General features: G+C 41.3%; 2 protein-coding genes across 13 annotated transcripts; one reads left to right on the top strand and one right to left on the bottom strand.

The window, feature by feature from the left end:
- Positions 1 to 12,083: 12,083 nt before the first annotated feature.
- Positions 12,084 to 15,516, top strand: LOC104422333 (CBL-interacting serine/threonine-protein kinase 10). 12 transcript variants are annotated; one of them, XM_039303086.1, is made up of 3 exons: positions 12,104 to 12,241; positions 13,616 to 13,712; positions 13,971 to 15,516. In XM_039303086.1, exon 3 carries the CDS (start codon positions 14,087 to 14,089, stop codon positions 15,263 to 15,265), a length of 1,179 nt encoding a protein of 392 aa, XP_039159020.1. In that variant the 5' UTR covers positions 12,104 to 12,241; positions 13,616 to 13,712; positions 13,971 to 14,086; the 3' UTR covers positions 15,266 to 15,516. The 12 variants fall into 12 exon arrangements, with proteins under 12 accessions (XP_010032933.1, XP_010032937.1, XP_039159020.1 ...); XM_010034632.3 differs by lacking the exon at positions 12,104 to 12,241 and adding exons at positions 12,252 to 12,605; positions 12,693 to 12,765 and having other exon boundaries at positions 13,533 to 15,516; XM_039303082.1 differs by lacking the exon at positions 12,104 to 12,241 and adding exons at positions 12,252 to 12,605; positions 12,693 to 12,765 and having other exon boundaries at positions 13,616 to 15,516.
- Positions 15,517 to 16,471: 955 nt separating this feature from the next.
- LOC104422335 lies at positions 16,472 to 18,535 on the bottom strand. Its single transcript, XM_010034637.3, has 4 exons — positions 18,189 to 18,535; positions 17,874 to 18,012; positions 17,332 to 17,465; positions 16,472 to 17,213 (listed from the first exon to the last, which is right to left on the bottom strand). Exons 1-4 carry the CDS (start codon positions 18,374 to 18,376, stop codon positions 16,625 to 16,627), a joined length of 1,050 nt encoding a protein of 349 aa, XP_010032939.2. The 5' UTR covers positions 18,377 to 18,535; the 3' UTR covers positions 16,472 to 16,624.
- Positions 18,536 to 19,285: the final 750 nt, after the last annotated feature.

Consider the following 19,285-nt stretch of genomic DNA (forward strand, 5'->3'; position numbering starts at 1 on the left):
TCCGGCGATGCCCTCCAAAAGCTAATTGATGAGCTTAATAGTCTTTTTTGAAACCGACACAAAACCTGTTCGAACTTTAAGAATGACAAATCACTCGTTCGGCGGATGTAAAGGCTCCGCTTCTGTTCCTCTGGATTTCTGTTCTTTTGTTCTCCGGAACAAAAAACGACAAAAATCTGTTTGATAATGCTAAATTGTTTTTCTATTCCATATAATAGAAAGTTAGCCCGGAAATATATTTGGAGCAGAAACGATAAACAAAAAAAAAGTTATTTCTTATTCCCGAGAATAATTTCTAGAGATAAGCCAATTTTATTTTTTATTTTTCTTTTATTCTTCTCTCTTGCCACGGCCACCTCCAACCGCTCGAAGCCACTGCCGACTGCCAGCCGCCACCAGCCTTTGCCTGCCACTGGCCGCTAACCGCCGGAGGCGGACGGGCGGCCATGGGAGGGGGTGGCCGATGGGCTGTGCGGCGGCGATTGGCGGTGACGGTTGATGGCCGACAGTCATGCAGTGGTGGCGGCTATGAGCGGCGGCAACTGGTGATCCGTGAGCAAAAATAAAAAACGAAAAAATACAAAAAAGAAACTGTTGCGTTACCAAACGCATTTCTATTCTTTTTCTATTCCAAGAGTAAAAATTTTGTATAGTTATCAAACGTGTTCTTTTACTCAGAAATTGTTCTCCAAAATAAAAATAAAAAAGAACTATTTCTAAAAAAAAAAAAAAAAAAACTCTTCCCTAGCCAAGAAGTGTTGTCATGCATGTCCAAAGTCGTGACATGTAACGTCAGCTCCCATATGGCGTGACGCACCCCGGCATCATGAGGAATTCTCTGTGTCGAGATGGAGTTCGATGGACGAGTCTCGTTGACGCACCGTTGGGTGGTTGCCGCTATTACTCAGCAACCGAGGTGGGAAGTTGGCAGAGCGACTAGAAGCATCGGGCAGTTGTCGGATGTGGCATTTGCCGACCACTCATTTTCCTGCCTGTTTCTGTGGGTGTGTAATGACCTTTCATGTCTTTTCCGTCGAATGGGGAGCTGAACAGGATTCATTTGCTTATTCAATAATCCGGGAACGTAATTGCAGCGATCCGGCTGATTTAACTGAGCATCTCCCGACGCCCTACCGAATCAAGCCGTTCCTAGAGGAGGGTGCTTCTAGCATTTTCTAGGGTTTCTATCCAAGAGTGGCGTGAGGAAGACACTAGAGAGATTGACTGACGTACTAGGTGAGGACCGACAGACGTAATTCCTTTGATCATCCCAGTGGACTATGTTCTGATAATTTTCCACCATGGCCCGACAAATTGAGATGGCCGACATGCAGAGGACGGCGGTTGCCGTGATTGCAAAGAAACTCAATATTTGCCAGGTGGAGATTGACGTCTCCTTTCGAGGTGGACGTCTCGCAAGAGACTTCCCAAGAGGATCTTGGTGGCCCCCTTTAACCGACCCGTCGTGAGGGAAACGGTGGATGATGGGTGTGAAAAGAGCAAGAAAATCTAACTTTACACCTTCTTGGCCCATTAGCGGAGAAACGGTGCTTTGAACAAGCGCTTGTCCTTCACGAGTCTTAAAGCTGAGTCAAAATTCGTCGAACGATCGACTTCTTGTCTAACCCTGATGGCCGGTGCATGCGCTTTTTGTGTCTATGCAAGCCTGGCGTAGGGAGGTAAAAACTCCACCGCTGGAACGCGGCGAGATGAGAAATCGCTCGATGAACCAAATACACAGGATAATGAAATGAACATGAACTTCAATTATTAAGATATAGGTGTGAGTTATGTTAGAAAGGTCACATATTAAAGGTTGATGTGGTGATGAATAGTTAATATATTATATTCAATCCATAACTCTTCCATTTAAGTTTTTGAATGAATATAAGTTCAACTGAATATGTTCAAAGGCTCGAACTTGTGAATATAAGTCCAAGATGCCATTTAGAATGGACGTTGTATTCATGAAATAACCACGATCGAACATTAATGTCTCATTTTTTTTTATGTAAGTAGTTATCTGCTTAATTATATGCAGTCGAGCACTAAACTCTTGACTTCTTTAAAAAAAAATAATAATAATAGAAGGATCTTGACAAAAATCTAAGTATCGTGATTGGTTGGCTGAACAGATGACAAGTTCCTTTGGTTCGGGTTCATTTCCATTTTAATCAAAGTTACTTGCTGTTTTTCCTCAAATGGGAAAAGGAGATGTCGGCTTTGAAAATTTGACGAAACGCATTTCAGCAGATTAAAGAGAGATCTTAAGTACCCAGGTCAATACTCGAGATGGTGTTTTGGCCACTAATAATTATATAAAAAAAGAAATTTGTAGATAAATCACAACGATAAATATCTCATCGAGAGGGTCCCATCCAGGGGGATCCCAACATTAAAAGTAAGCAACATGTTACAGGTGGGGAAATTAAGGTGGCCTTCTGACGTCAGTATGACGACTGCATTGCCTCATCCTCCTCCCGCGAGGGGTTGAATTTTGTCCGGACATTGCCTTGTCTTGAACTCGGGTTTTGACTATTCACAACAGCAGCTCTAATTACGGTCTTTTTTTTTGTGGGGGGGGAGAGATTCTCGTCTCATCTTCGTTTGTCAAAATTCGGAAAAATGATGCGACGAAGCCTGCCCCTTTTTTCTCACTTAATAATGATGCGACTTTTCACTTTAGCGCCATCATTTTAATTGGCTCCCGATGATAAGTTCTCTCATTCTCCGGATTGGTGATCATTGAATCGCATAAAAAGACATATATCACAGGTGCACTCGATTAGGTGTCAGACAATTATCGAATTAGGATCTGGATGAGGAAATTATTGTGAGTTAGGGTCGTCAGCATGGGTTGAGGACTTAGCCTTAACTTATTCATAACGCTCTCTAGATAATTTGATCTTTACACCTGTGTCCTAAATTATTGAGTGTGAGTATAATATTTTAAGGATGGTGAATTGTTCTATAAAGAGATTATTGACATCCATCATCTCGCTTTGAATCTTCTTTTAACAAGTGTCTTAGGGCATCATTTATGTTTTTTTTTTTTGTCAATAGGACATTATTTAAGTGCACTCGATTGGGTGTTGAAGGATTGTCAAATAGATTTGGAGGCAAACTATTACGAGTTGAGGTCGTCTGCACGAGTCTAGATAGTTGGGTCTTCATGCCCATGTCCTAAATCATTGAGTATAAGTATAATATTTCGAGGATGGTGGATCGTTCTATCAAGAAATTATAGACACCCGTCTTGCTATTGAGTCTTATTTTAACAACCACTTTAGGACATTACTTAAGTTAACCAAAATTAGAAATAACCTTTATGGAGTAGACTGTTTCCAAAAGAACGTGGAAATCCTCTTTTGCATTTGGGTCTCGTGTTTTGTTTAAGTTAACTAAAGTTGGAAATGACACTTTTGAGAGGTTTTAAGGATCGAATAAACACACATTTTAGGATTGGTACTTACTTCAAATGAAAACTTTGACATTTCCGGACCATATTGAATCAGACTTAATAATTGTTTTGGGAGCATTCTTTTAACATTTTTCTTCACATTTAGCTCTAGTTGTACTAAGAAGGAAATTGTTCGCTGTTGAGGCATTGATGAATTTATTTTAATAGTAAAAATATAAGAATGATTGATAGTCAGAAAGAAAGATATATACATAAATGCCAAATGATTACGACATTTATTTCAATTGTACATTAAAAATGAGAAGAGGCAGTTGTGTGGTTGCCCAGGTGAGGAAGTGGCATTCAATGGCGACAGAGAGGAGGTTGGAACCAGATTGATGGTGAAGCCAGTCTGAGTTCTAGCTAAAGTTGATATAGTTTGTTAGCTATAAATGATTAAGAGAAGAGATGTTATTGAGATCAAAAGAAGTGAAACTGATCACGAAAAGTGGTGACACTTCTGGTAAGTTACCTAATCCCAAAAAATGCACTAATTGATTGTCTATAAAAAGGACCACATCACACATTATTAATAATAACTTTCGCATCAACCCACAAAAAAATAATAATAAAACAACAATGACAACAACTTTCTCTTGTTCTTAATAACTTTCTATTATTTATAATCCTTTGTTCTTCACAATTCTCTCTTCTTCTTCTTTTTCACATAAGTTTAAAAACACACATTCAAAGTGAAATTCTAAGAGGAAAATTGAGTAATTGTTGAACTTGTTTCCGTGACTTTTGCATATATAATGGAGGCTTATTTATTTTAAACCCAGCAGCAATCATAGGATGGACAAATAATACTTTAAGAACAATAATCGTTATTACGCATCAAAATATCAAAGAACTATAAAGTAGTGCTCATAGCTTCATTGGAAATCAAATTTTCCCATTAGCTAGTCCAAACACAGATACGTTAGGGCGCTCTGAAGGCAAGAGGGACCGAAGGCTGTGATAGTGGACGGCGCACCGTCTCAATCATAGGATGGACAAATAATACCTTAAGAACAATAATCGTTATTCCGCATCAAAATATCAAAGAACTATAAAGTAGTGCTCATAGCTTCATTGGAAATCAAATTTTCCCATTAGCTAGTCCAAACACAGATACGTTAGGGCGCTCTGAAGGCAAGAGGGACCGAAGGCTGTGATAGTGGACGGCGCACCGTCTCAATACTATCTTCTTCTTCTCTTTTTTTTCTTTTTTGTCAAGCCAGAAGAAACCCACCCGATGTTAGGCACTTCTGAATAAGATGTTTATATGCATGTGAAGAGGAAGATCTGGTTTGGTGCATTGTCGGCTACAAGAAGCTGCGTCTTACGTATGCGCTTGCGTCGGATGATGTAACGCTACACTACTCCGAAGAAATTCGTCCTATGTGCATCGCTTTATTGCATTTTGTCCGTCCAAGTTCAAAGGTGAAAAAAGTTGACTCTTTTGCTCCAACGTTGGAGCGAGGATCAATGTCTGCTGCATGTGAATGGAAGTTGGAACGCAAACTTTGGGACAACGTTCTTATTACGTCCTAAGACTTTTTAAGTCATGGTTCAAAAGTTTAAGTCGTAAAGTTTATTTTCGGCCTTTTTCTTGTTTCTTTGGGGAGGAAGTACGTGGTGTGGAGACCGGGATCAGTGGCCGCATTGATGGTACCGATGGTCGGAGCCTACTTCCTGCTCCTCAGCCCCGTCATGGCGGTCGCTCTACAGGAGCACCGCCATCATTGGCGTCTGCACCGGGGCCATCACGTCCATCTCTATGGTGACCACCACCGAGCTCTTCAGGACCGAGAACTTTGGCGTGAACCACAACTTCCTGATCACCAACATCCCAATTGGGTTCTTTATCTTTGATACACCATGTTGCTACTCTACCCCCGTTAGGAGAGTGGCGGTGACGTGAAATGCCTAGGGATGGAGTGTTATAGCGCGACGTTGGTCATTTGGGAATTTCTTTGCTTACTTGGGACGGTCCTAGCTTTAGTCTTGTACGTATGTATCCGCAAGTTTTACTCAAGAAGTACAGAGATGTTGTACCTGACCGAGAACATTCATTCGGTCCTTCCGCACAAGTTAGGATGTATCCTTTTCCAATTATTTTAAGAAATTTCTTTGTTCAAACAAACAAATATCGTTGTTCAGTGCATGATTTTAACATGGGGGTATTAATTGAAGCAATACCATGTCATTAAAATATATATATATATATATATATTGATCGTATTAACGATATGAAATAAGATACTTAATTTGATGGAAGCGATACGATCTTACACGTTCATGTTATTATACATATTATCACTAACTAAGATGCTTTAGCATATACCCAACCTCATCAAAAAAACTTACTTAATGGATTAAAAGCAAGATGATATATTGCTTATTTCTTTTTTAACTATATTAATATGATGAGAAATAATTATTTGCACCCGTACCCTTTTACTATTTCTGTCGAACAAAGTCCTTGGGGAAAGGACGTGTGAGGTCAAGGTAGGCCTCCACGTTCTTTTCACGCCGCTGAAAATGCAATGGACGGAAAAACGACACGTGCTTTGTCTTTGCCCAAAAGCTAAGTCATTAATGATCTTCGAAAAAGACTCCTCGCGCCCGTTCAAATTAGAACGACAGATCGCTTCTCCAGCGACGTGAGTAGTCACCCATGTCCAGGATTCGTAACACGAGCATACGAAGGACGTCACGCGCTACCGACACCAACGTGGAATTCTTCTGCATCGAGGCTACGTTCCACAAGGCAAGTCCCGTTCGTTCGGTCCGGGGAAATTTATGTTGGGTGGTCTCCGCTGTCGTTCGTCCATGGAGGTGGAGCTACGAGAACAGCCAGATATGTTGGATAGCTGTAACGTGGCGTTTACCTACCGCTTGTTCCTGCCCATTTCTGAATGGGCGGATACCGACTTTTAATGTCTTTCTCTTTACTGTGAAACTGAAGAAGGCGAATGTGCCTTTCTAGCGATACAAGGGTACCGGCATAGAGATCCAATGGGTCCATGAAACATCCTGAAATAGGGTTTTGATCCATACATGTGATCTTGACTCAAAAATATATTTAGTGAGATTTGAATGAACGACCTTTAATTTATGACAGAATCTCTTAATGCTCTCATCATGTTGGGATATGGTTCATACTCCACATCAACAAGATGGTACAAAGGTCCCACTTCCCAGTGAGTAAATGAGAGTCAGGGGGTCGTGGAGGCAATGCTCTCGAGCTATTAAAGGACTTTTATACTTTTGGCCTATATTTTATTAGTAATTTAGGCTTTAGTCTATGAATAACTATTGTATAATCTATTTTTCTTGTAATTGAGGGATGTAACGTGGAGATGCGATGTGCTAATTTTAGTGGAATTTTGTGCTAGATTTTACCCTATTTTATGGGTGAACCGAGACAAAACCTTGCGTCTTGAATTCTCTCTCTCCCTTTTACTCTCTATTTCCTTGTGATTATATGCCAAATCATAATACAACAAACCATGCCGTTCCTAAAGGCAAATCCAATTGTTTTCTATTTTTAGGGTTTCTCCCTAACAGTTGTGTGAAGAAAAAACACTTGGATTGATTGAAATACTAGGTGGGGATTGATCGGATGTAATCCGGAGCTTGATCCTAAGGGAGTTTTTGATCTAAACGTTTGATCTTTGTCATTCAATAGTGAATTCATCGCCACCACTCTCCCCATTGAGTAGGTTTCAACACTTGAGCCGGAGAACCACATAAATCCCGATGCGATGTTTTCTTTATTTCTCGCAATCTTATCTCGTTAACATCATTATTTTCGTCAATCTTTTCAATATTCTTTTTCGCCACATTCCCCCCTAGCAACAGAAGTCTCAATAGGGACGAGTGTGGACACCAATAGAGCAAAATGTAGAAGTCCGGCAACGGCGGTCGACGTGCTTCATTTGTCAACTGCCGAAAACATGATACGGCCGACGTGGTGAAGGTGGGGCGGTTGTTGTGAAGGAACTTGATAACGTGGAGTGGAAGTCGACGTCGACGTCTCTTTTTAAGATCGACGTCTGATATGCTTCACATTCCAATCTTCCAGCTCTTCTTCTTCTTCTTCTCGAATGATTAATACGATCTCATTCGACGATGACTGAAGAATCGATCGGAAACCTCTCTTTCGACCGGTCTTTCGATGTTTTGCGTTGGATGTACTCTTACAACTCCTTTCTGAGGTTGACATCTGATATGTTTACCAGAAAAGTAGATTGAATCGACTCTTACAACTTTTCTGGCCCGTAGAGGAGGAATCGGACTTTGAATTTGTCGCATATGTTCCCTTCACACCCATCGCTGACGAGTCTATGTAAGAAGTTTGAGTCAAAACTCGTCTTGAGGATCAAACTTTCGGTTCGCACGCCGCGGCCCGGTGCGTGCGCTTTGTCCCCACGCAATTCCCTCTTCGCGGGCCGGTGCATGCGCCTTGCCTCTTCGCAATCCCAGTGGAGGGAGCCGGAAAACTCCTCCACCGCCCGAAAACGCCGTGAAAATGACAAAGCCCGTTCGATGAACCTAATGCGTATTGGGATGAAAGGGACATTAGTCATCGCACGTGATGAGACCCAAGAATATGAATGGGCACTATGTTCATATAATATTGACTTTCGAACGCTAAAATCTCATTTTTATCTAGGTCGCTTACTACTTAAATTATCATCAATGGTTGAGCACTAAAGTCTCGAATCTTTCTGGGGAAATAAACATAAATATCGTGATAGAACTTTAGTACTTCGATTCCATGTGTTTCCGTTTTATTTATTTTTTTCATAATTAACCGAATTACTTATTGATTTTTCTCAAACAAGGAAAGAAGAATTTTAGCTTTAAATAGTTATGAAAACATTTTAGTAGATTAGAGATAGATCTTAAGTGGCTATATGAATTTTTGGGGGCGTTTTTGCTACTAATGAACACAGTCAACTTCTCTAACCAAAAAAAAAAAAAAGTTCCAAGTTAAAAAATTAAGGAATTGAAAATAAATCACAATGTCAATGCAATCCCAAAATAAAGTAACTAGCGGATTACGGGGGAGGAATTTAATGTGGCTTGCTGACTTTAGTATGATGATTGCATTGCCTCACCCTCGGGGCGAATTTATGTTTTCTTTCTTTTTAGTTTAATGTTTTTCGCACAGACATGTTTTTTCTTCCTTTTTTGGGTCTTGATTCTTGAATGTGTTTGACTCTTTGCAGTAGCTTTAATTTTAGCCTACTTTCTTGTGTTTTTGTATCGTCTTCTTGGTCGAAATTTGAAAAATGATGCGAAGCCCATTATTTGGTCAATTTTGGATCTCACGATGAAAAATCTTTCATCAAGTGTTATATTTTGATTTTTATTGAAAGAGACTCCGGTTCTATTTAGCTTGAGACAGAAAAGGTCAAATGTAAATGAGATTATACACTTTACAATCTCGCGATTAAAGAAGTTGCTAGCTTGTCATATATTTGATATTAGCAGTAATCAATGTCGAAACCTAATTAATGATGTTATTTAGATCCACTTTACATAATAATGAAAACTCATTAAAATTAAAGTATTTTATACAATATCAAAGACACTTTGACAACACTAGGCACGAATAACACACCTAACAAAGCACTACTTTCTACAAAATTCAATAACATAATGTTGGATAGTGGTGAACACCTAGTAGGCCACGGCCTAAGACATATATAAGGATAAAACGTTAGAATTTAATCGACAACGCTAGACAATAGAAACAATGCCTGGTGCACACTGCTCCTAGGTGCGTATACGAACACAATGTTGGAATCTTATCGACCACGCTAAACCGAAGCAACACCTAATGAATTATGTCTCTAGATGAGGATAAGGACACAAAGCCGAAATCTAATCAATGACACTAGATGATGGGTTAACATTAGAATCTAATCGACAACACTTCTCAAAATATAGACACTCGCCAAAATTGAATCTACAAATGGAATCTTAAGCTATAACTAGACTAAGACTAAGTAAAAATAAAGACAACGTAAAATAGTTTTGTGTGTTGCTCAAGGGGGCTCTCTGTTGGATGGCTTGTGGTATTTATAAGCAAATTTGATAACCGTCAGTAATTGGTATTTCTGCCTCAAGAGTCATTCCACTTTTCAAGCTGAATCACCTTATCCATACTCGTTCAACAACTATGTCATGGCTTGCCCTGCAAGTGTTAACTGCTCCTCCTTCAAGTTTGGCACCTTTTAACCTTTTCCCGCCTATTTTCACCGCCAAGATTGCATGTTTCTCATTGATCTTCGGCTTCAACACGTAATGCTCCATCGCTTCACCATGATATTACCTGTTGGTCTATCCAAACTCAGCTCAGAATTTCTCAAAAATCTTTAATTATCTTCATGGGTTGGGCCAATGTAAAATTCGGCCCATATATGGTTGCAATGAATGTTTCAAGAAAATCTGTCCCCTGTACCTTACATGTGCCTAGACGGGTATTTTTGGGTGTCAACATGCATCTATTTTTTATTGATTAAGAATGAAATGGGTTTCACATTTGCGGCATCATTTCTACCGATTCCCATTGATCATAGGATTGGAATCTATTGACACCGTTGAATCACAAAAGAATATATGACGGTTGTTTGTTGGAATCTTTTGAAGGCTTGTGTTGTGCAATATTTGGTAAGGAAATAACGATAAAAACACCATTTAAGATAAGTGCAATTGGTTAGATATTGGAAGATTTCCGGCTTAGGATCTGGAGGTAATCTGTTGAAATCCCACTAATTGCGATCAGGTCATGGAAGATTTCTACTTAGATCTAGAGGCAAGGCAACTCGTTGAAATCCCACAAACACAGGGCAAACTATTATGGATCGGGATCATTTTCATAAGTCAAGGACTCAGACTTATGGTTCGTGATGCTTGCTTGTAGGGTGTTGCCTGGACATTTAGGGAGTTAGGCCTCCATGCTTGTGCCTTGAACCGTTAAACGTAAGCACAATATTTTAAGGGCAGTGAATTGTGATATCAAGAGACTATATACATCCCCTCGCATTTGAGTCTTAGGCTTCAAGAGCATTGTTCTCTCGAGATAGCATAAAAGCCCACTTGACATATGAGTTTTATGTTCTAGTTAAGTTCACTACGATTAGAAATAAAATATGAGAACGACTGATAGTGAAAAAGAAGGGTATGCTCATAAATTTCAAGTCATTATAATACTTTATCCCAATGCTAAATCGAAAATAATAAAGTTTTATTCATTTCTATCTGTATCGATAAAGGATTCGCGCCATGATCCAAAACTCATAATAATAACTCAAAGGGAGTCAGCCCAGCCCCACCTTCCCCGAACTTGTATGATGTTTGCTCTGTGATGGGCTAGGGTAAATGGAATTGGAATGTTTCGCTTGATGGACAATCACTCTCAAAACTCATCCCATGGAAAAGCCCACTTCATCGACAACGAAGCCCATGCCCAGTGTTAAATCACAGTTCCATTTTCTAGAATTTCCCAAATGTTTTCTTATACTTTGTTAAAATAATTAAATATTAAACCTCCTCTTCTTCTATCATTTTCCTCTCTCATAGTCTTACTATCACTCTCTCTCGATCTCAGATTATTGATGAAATCTTTCATTTTTATCTCTTTGGGGGTAGTTTCTTCGTTTTATCTCTACTCATTTAAGTTTAACAATCAATTCTCTTTTCCCTCCCATTTGTGCTTCCACCTTCGATGATTTAATTGGTTGTATCTCCTCTGCTACAGGTTTATCCTTGATTCTTTTTGCTATTTCATCTATGTTTTTTTTTTTTTGGGAGGGGGAGGGCAATTCATCTATCACAAGGCATTGTGGATGACAGGCTTCTCTCTGTTGGAATGGAGTGTTTCACTTGGTTGTGATTAGTAACACAAGATAGTAATCGAGCATTGGCCCCACACCCACTTATTTGGTTGTGATTGATAACGGATTGAATTGGTCCAACTCAAATCACCAGCCATACTCACCCTTATTCTCTTAGATCTTCCTCTCAATCTACCCGTATTGTCGCCTTTATGAAATGGTAATATCTAGCAACTTTAGCGTAGGCCTCAGCTCACGACAATGACCACCTCTCCAAATGCCCATCTCTCTATCTATGGACTTAAATAAAGATAATTTTGAATCCTAATATGCTGCAGTGCAGCACAACGTTCGTTTCATGACTTGACTATTACGATGCTATGTTTGCTTCGCGGAAAGGAATAAAAATAAGAACCAAACAACCGTTCCATAGGAACCGAATAGAGCGGGAATACGCATGGAATAGCTATATCTTCCATTTTGTTGTTACCTAATGAAATAATTATTTTTCAATCCAATTTTTAGCCCACGGGCCTCATGAAAATCACAAATCCAACCCAACCTGCAAAGCCCGGATCGACCCGACCCGACCCGACCCGACCCGACCCGACCCCGTTCCGCTAATTAAAAAAACAGCACACCGTTTTGTTATGTTACTCACGGTCGGTGGGATCGGATCGAGCCTCTGATATCATATTCAACCCGAGCAAAAGCCAAAAAAAAATTCCGTCGGGCCACCTCGTATAAATTCGTGGAACTGAAATCATATTCAATCTCGTATAAATTCGTGGAACTGAAATCATATTCAATCTATTTCCGTTAATTCTAATAAGGCGACAGCACAGAGGCTTTACATCTCTCTCTCTCTCTCTCTCTCTCTCTCCTCCCCTGTTCGTTTTTTGGATCCATCTGCGGCTTCGTCTCCGACAAGCATCATCGTCCAGAGGTAAAAATCGCCCCTTGTCCACTTGTTCCTCTTCCGTGGCTTCTGGGTTCTCTTTTCATCGGTGAAAAATGGTTTATTTCTCGTCGAGGATGAGCTCTGCTTTCTTGTTTGTTTGCTTGGTCGTTTGATTTGACTTGGGAGCTTCTAGTGTTTCCGATGCGAAATCCAGAACAGAGGCCCGAGAAAGTCGAAAGTAGCGAGCTTTACGTTCTTTCCTGTAATGGGTTCGTTCCGGACGTGTTGGGTCTTTTCGTGTCGTGGGTGTTGTCCGTCGGGCGGTGATTCTTCGGAGTCGCCAAGATCAGCGCCGCTCGATCCGATCGGATTTGTGGTGGCCTGCGAGTTCTGATTAGGGGCGGCCAAGGTGCTTTTGAACAAATTCATGCGTGTGGTTTCTTGTTTGTTTTCTTTTTCCCACGTGATCGTTCACATAGTTAAAATCTGGTATCAGGTGTTGATAAACTCGAGCTAATCGTTTACGTGTACGTAAGAACAAGCTGGAGGTCGGTTATGGTTTCTTTCAGGTAGAGGATTGGCCTCTTTCTGAGTACAACGAACATTAGACGTCTGCTTTCTTTTTCTGTCCATCTTGATTCATCGTTTCGGTTTCCTCTTTGGCCACGATCCTCATTAGGTTCGATGAGCTTTTGACCCTTTTCTTGAAATTGTTTCGAATGAATTTTTTAGCTACATATATTGTTGCAAAGAGGCGGGGAAAAGGGTTGTTGTTTGCGATGCATTCGTTTTGTTTCCGGACCTTTGCCATCGTTCAGCCTACCTCGATGCACCAATGATTTGCTCAGCCTATTTATTGTGATGTGCATTCATTTATCGTTCCTGCTGGACTTCACATGGTTCCTAGAAACTGATCTCTCTAGATTGGACTGATTTATTTATGATTTCTTTATTTTGTCCGTATTGTTCCTTCATGTCTTCACTCTGCTCTTTGATATGTATTTGCAAAGTCCGCATGCACAACCAGCGCACAATTTAATTCTAAGTGTATGTATGTCTCTGAGCTAGTTCTGCTCTAAAGTGGTCATGATTCCTGAAGGCATCTCATTAATATTCTATTTGCTCTGCGAAGGTATCCGATTTTACTTTCTTGTTTACTGGGATCCCTTCTGTATGTGGTAATAGCTTGTATGGATGTTCAAACGTTGATGTTTGGGTTTTTAGTGCCTTTGCTCTTTCGGAATGAATATCAGATACTTTTTCTTGTTATGTTCAATGAGAGTGTTAAAGGCTGTTTCATTGATTGTTTAGTAAACATTCTTCCTTTTGTATTCAGGTTGGAGGATTTATTTGTCTGAACATTCCCCAAATTATCAAGTCTCTCTTGAAAGCTTTAGCCTTTTATATAACGTCTTTCAGGCCTCGCTAGATCTTGCTCAACAGGGAACATTGGGAATGCTGAAAGATGTGTCCAACAGAATTAGACCCCGTCTCAAGTGTTCATGAGGTTGGAAGAGTAAGAAAGCTGTCCTTCCCAATGCATGATGAGACTGACGATTTAGCACGCGACTGTTTAGATCTATTGCCTCAACTTCAGAATGGATCCTCTAGTCATGTAACGGCTGTTGTTCTAGTGCAATATTTCTGTGGAGACGCTTAAGCAGCTTGAATATATTTACTCCAGCACCATAGCATTGCTGTTTAGATTTATTTATTTATTTTTAATTTGGTATGGAAAATAAACCCAGTGTGTTGACTCAAAGATATGAACTAGGAAGACAGCTTGGTCAAGGCGCCTTTGCAAAAGTCTACTATGGGAGAAGTCTTCAGACAAGCCAGGGTGTAGCTATTAAGGTCATAGACAAAGAAAAAATTTTGAAAGTTGGTCTGATGGAACAAATCAAGCGAGAAATCTCTGTTATGAGAATTGTTAAACACCCTAACATTGTGCGGCTTTATGAGGTAATGGCCACCAAGAGCAAAATTTACTTTGTCATGGAATATGCTAAAGGTGGCGAGCTCTTTAATAAGGTTGCTAAAGGAAAGCTGAAGGAGGATGTCGCCAGGAAATTCTTCATACAGCTTATGAATGCTGTTGATTTCTGCCACAGTAGGAATGTTTATCATCGAGACATCAAGCCAGAGAATTTACTCCTAGACGAGAACGACAATCTGAAGGTGTCAGATTTTGGATTAAGTGCTCTTGCAGAAAGCAAACGCCAAGATGGGCTGCTCCATACAACTTGTGGCACTCCTGCTTATGTGGCTCCTGAAGTGATTGGCCAAAAAGGCTATGATGGGGCCAAAGCTGATATTTGGTCATGTGGAGTGGTCTTGTTTGTTCTATTGGCAGGCTATCTTCCTTTTCATGATTCAAATTTGATGGAGATGTATAGGAAGATAGGCAGTGCAGATTTTAAATGCCCTAGTTGGTTCCCTCCAGAAGTTCGGCGCCTTATAAGAAAAATATTAGACCCAAACCCTAGTATGAGGATTTCCATAGCCAAGATAAAGGAAAGTTCTTGGTTTAGAAAAGGTTTAATCTCCGACAAACAGATTATGCGGAAAATGGAGAACAGGGACAAGGGTGTTGTGCAGTCAAGCAGTTCTAGTTCTTCTGAGAGTAGCGGTATTCCTAACAAGTCAAAGGCAGAGCATGAAAAACCTCCATATCTGAACGCTTTTGATATCATCTCTTTTTCTGCTGGCTTCGATCTTTCCCGCTTGTTTGAGGAATTCTCCCCGCAAAGAGAGGAAAGATTCACCTCAAGACAACCTGCTTCTGTCATCTTATCTAAGCTACATGAAATCGCCAACTGCTTTAGGCTGAAGGTGATGAAGAAGGAGATGGGTTTGCTGAAACTGGAATGGACTAAGGAAGGTAGGAAGGGGATCCTTGGCATTGATGCGGAGATCTTTGAGATCACCCGATCTTTTCACTTGATCGAACTTAAGAAAGCTAGCGGGGATACGATGGAATATAAGAAGGCAATAAAAGATGATATAAGACCTGCTCTTGAAGACATTGTTTGGGTTTGGCAGGGTGAGCAACACCCACGGCCACAGTAAATACAGGACCAGCTGCAGCCACAATTTTTTGATAACTTCCTGACTGACTTCTCCAGTTCTCTTCTTGTGCGTTTTTGCTTGCTCTTTCTTGTAAATGAGATGTACTTGATTTCCTCTGCTGTATGTATTGTTGCTTTACTTACCACCTGCCTTAGGTCAACTGGAGGCATATTGATTTTGTGTAACCTCTGTTGTGACGAAGAGAAAATAATGCACATAGATGTGCCTTGGAGCGCACTGTTGATGTGGCATTTTACGTTCTTATCATGCAAACTTTCTTATCTGGGTATTGCTTGTGGTGACCTGAATAAAGTCGCCAATGCGCCATTTGCGGTGAAATGCGAAGCTCATGATAGCTTGTAAGTGGTGACTGACTGCCCTTTGGTGTCCACCGGGCCAGGGCATGTAGAAAGAAAGAAGGGGGGAACGTTCAAATGACGTCGTTAATTTCTTACACTAGTGATTCCGAAAGGGAAAGGTTTTGTAAGAGCCTGTACATGACTCTCTAAGTTTGAGTAGTCTAGGAATCATAATCACATACATGGTTTTAATAAACCAAGTATTTTAAGCAAGGTTCTTGTGCAACTATGCACTTCTTTCTGTAATCTATTTTCTGTACCCAATGCCAAGCCAAGGTCAAGACAAGGATGCCATAAATCATAAGCTCAGCAATTAATAGATCTTCAAGAGGACGAGATAATTTCTAGAGGGTGGTAGTGGGGTCACTGCTCATTAGGGATGAGGCGGCAAATTGGATTGTAGCTTTCAGGAACGGTAGGTTCGTCCGGTTTTGAGGTCGAAACTTGGACTGCGGAACGATTTAATTTCCTTATTTTTCTTTCGAGGCTTTTCTTCTCTTCATTTGGCCGAAGGATGGTCTATAGTTGGCGATGCAATTGCACATAATTTCTAGTGTATATGGATGCACAAAGCAGGGAGTCTTGATTCGATACAAATTAACGACTCCGAATGCCCCAAGGCCTCCTATGTTTTTTCCATAAAAGTTTATGGACACCTTCCGCTGTTTCGCTCCATTCTGGCTCGAGCAGAACACTTGATGGGTTCGTGATATAACACAATATATGACACGTTGTTATATGCTCTTCCCTCAAAATTCGAACATTTTGCTGGTGTATTTCGTATATTCGCCAAAGTACAACTGCTGCATCAGCTTCTCCCAAAGTTAACAACAAGTTACTCGTCCTCTAGAATGCAACCAATCGCCTTCACAGGAAACAGATCGCCGGAAGTGATCTACTTCACGTGCGTTTATTATAAAGCACAAGCGGAAGTTACATCCTTACAGATGATTCCATCATTATTCTGAAGTTAAACTACAGCATCCTACACTCAACATAATTAGACAAAAATGGGAGACTGAGTCAAGTCGATAATTTTGGGACCTATGGTTGGAACCCTTCTCCTCTTACCCGTGGAAGATGTATGATTCGGCGATGGGGTGAAGAGGTCTATGATCTCAATTTCCTCGGATGCAATAAATCTACTGGTCTCTTGGCTGTTATTAGCAGTCGACGCTGTCTTGGGCAATTTTTCTTCTAACTGCTTATTTAACTCAGCACTCCTCCCCCCTTCATCTGAGGAAAAAGAGCTGGGGTTGACTGAAGATTGTACTCCAACTGGCGACAAGCCGACACCATAATCTTGACCATAAAGGGGCTGGTGTACCCTTGGTTCGTCGTCGCTCAGATTTTGAATCGTGTCATCTCTTGCCGACTGCTCCTCCAATCTGTGAGCATCACAGTCCTTGTCGTCAAGCTCCGCCTCGCCTTCCCATTCATCGTCTGGCATCGAAACTTCAATTCCATCAGAATAGCACGGGAGCTCATCCACTGGGCAAATCTGAACCTTCATGTGCCCAGGCAAACTCGGGCAACCAGCAGCATGCTTTGTGTATTTTGTTGAAAAGTAGTTCACTCTGATGTTGAAACTAGTTTCCAGGGAAAGAATGCGTAAGTTCCGGGCAGACCGACCTCAACTCTAACAACCAGCACAGTCCGACACAGGTAAATAAATGAGTGGAAGAAAAAGGGAAAGCCGGTAAATACCTTTGCCAGGATGGGAGATTAAGCATGGTGTACGCCAGTTTAATCTTGTTGCCAATCCCGGACAAGGATTTGAATTCCGAAGCTGCCTTCCTTACAGCCAAGGATTCCCTCGGATGCTGCCAGGCCCATTCGAACTGTGGTTTTTGAGATCGAATAAAAACGCATCAGGCAAGAACACGACATCGACCCATACGGCGACTACAGCTAGAGCTCCATTCAAACGCAAGACCACAACAGCAAAATCAAACCTTTCGGCAATTACACTTCAAAAGTGCACGAAAACTATAGGCTGAAAACCCAATCTAAGTCACCATCATGAGAAGCAACAGAGCGAACTGAGACCCTGAAATTGTTTAACTTTTTTGCAAGTCTAGACCCGCATATTAAGGGGATCTCTCACCTCGAAAACAACAGATAAATCGTGTCTCATTCGCGACGGCTCAATTCATGAAAACAGTCCGAGAAAGAGATCGATTGACTCGTGCTCTGCAGAACGAACTTCGAAAAAATTGCTATTGAAATCGTTCTTCCAATTTCCGAACCTGAAGAGCGGAGACATGGGAGGGGAAGCCGTAGATGCAGAAGACCATTTCCCAAGGTCGCTTTCGCTTGGTCCTCCACGCTCCGCACATCAATTCCCCGTTGTGTTGCCTGATTCGCCGTCTAGGGTTCACCGTGAACCTGCCCGAGATAGACACAGAAATCAAGCCGCCGGTTTCAAGGTCAGCCCGCCGTCGACGACGAGAGATGCGCAAGAGAGCCAGACCCGTCGCCGCATCGCGATCGGCGACGGGAAGTGAACGGTGATCGGAGCCCAAAACAAGGGAGAGGAGGAGGGAGAAGAGATGGATGGTTACCCGATGTAGGTTTGACCCTTGTGGCGAGGGCTGAGGGAGACCAAGAGGTAGCACGCGAAGAACTTCCCACCCCCGTCTCCATCTCCAACTCCTCCTCCTCCTCCTCCTCCTCCTCCTCCTCCTTCGATCTCCGTCGTTCTGGCGGCTAGGTTTTCCACCTCCTCCGATCGACGCTTTCTCCTCCCCATCTCTCTCTCTCTCTCTCTCTCTCTAGGCGCTTGTCTCCGTCTCTGCAATTCGACCGTTGATCATACGCGAAGAAAAAGGGGAAAAATCCAAGGGGCATGATTTGTAAATATACTTTGAAATTGGGGTTAAGATTTTGGGCTGGACTCTTCTGTTCAAGGATTGAGAGGACCGGTTTTTTGGGCCGTTCACGGTAAGATGGAGCGGGCCCAGAAAATCTGACATATAATATATGTAAGGTTGTCTTTGATTTAAGCTCATTTAGTGAAAAATTAACTCGAGAAAAACATTTTCCTCATTTTTCAGCATTTAGAATGTTTACGGAAAAATGGATCAATGAAAAACTTCATGAAACAACTGAAAATCTACGGTGGCTTCCTCTTTTAAAAATCAAGGATCATTTTCTACGTTACAATTTTTACTCCCACCTACACTGGATCATCTCCTATAGTTGGACCGAGATGTCCCACTAAAGGGCTTGAGGCCATGGATGGTCGGACTTGGGATCCCTCAAAATAGGTCCCATGAGACCTAAAACACGGTCCCAAGATGGCGAGCACTCGGACTCGGGTGCTCTCGTTGACGGGGCACAGAGCACCTGATACCCTGGTGCCAGGTCCAAGGTCCCCAAGCAATACTCAATTGTGTTTGGGCAATACTTACTAGACAAAAATGCAAGCATTACTCAAGTAACCTTGCCGGATATGACTTGGCATCCTCACCGTGCCGTTAGGAGCCACATTAACCTCAACTAAAACTTACACAAGAACACTAAAAATATGGAAAAATTGTCCAAAAAATTCAAGACTTATTGCACTTTTACCAATTTAGTCCCAAACTTTTTAATTTTATCAATTTAGTTATAAACTTTTTCACTTTATGCCAATTGAGTCCATCTGACCAATTTTGAC

The sequence above is a fragment of the Eucalyptus grandis genome, chromosome 10 (genome assembly GCF_016545825.1).
Source record: "Eucalyptus grandis isolate ANBG69807.140 chromosome 10, ASM1654582v1, whole genome shotgun sequence".
NCBI classification, from domain to species: Eukaryota; Viridiplantae; Streptophyta; class Magnoliopsida; order Myrtales; family Myrtaceae; genus Eucalyptus; species Eucalyptus grandis.

Excerpts from the sequence above, each read along its gene's own strand:
- LOC104422333 (XM_010034631.3), top strand. The coding sequence starts at position 13,928 with ATGGAAAATAAACCCAGTGTGTTGACTCAAAGATATGAACTAGGAAGA.
- LOC104422335 (XM_010034637.3), bottom strand. The coding sequence starts at position 18,376 with ATGGGGAGGAGAAAGCGTCGATCGGAGGAGGTGGAAAACCTAGCCGCC. Across the intron at positions 18,013-18,188 it reads AAGGGTCAAACCTACATCGG|GTTCACGGTGAACCCTAGAC; the intron begins GTAACCATCCAT and ends TATCTCGGGCAG. Across the intron at positions 17,214-17,331 it reads AATCTCCCATCCTGGCAAAG|TTTCAACATCAGAGTGAACT; the intron begins GTATTTACCGGC and ends CCTGGAAACTAG.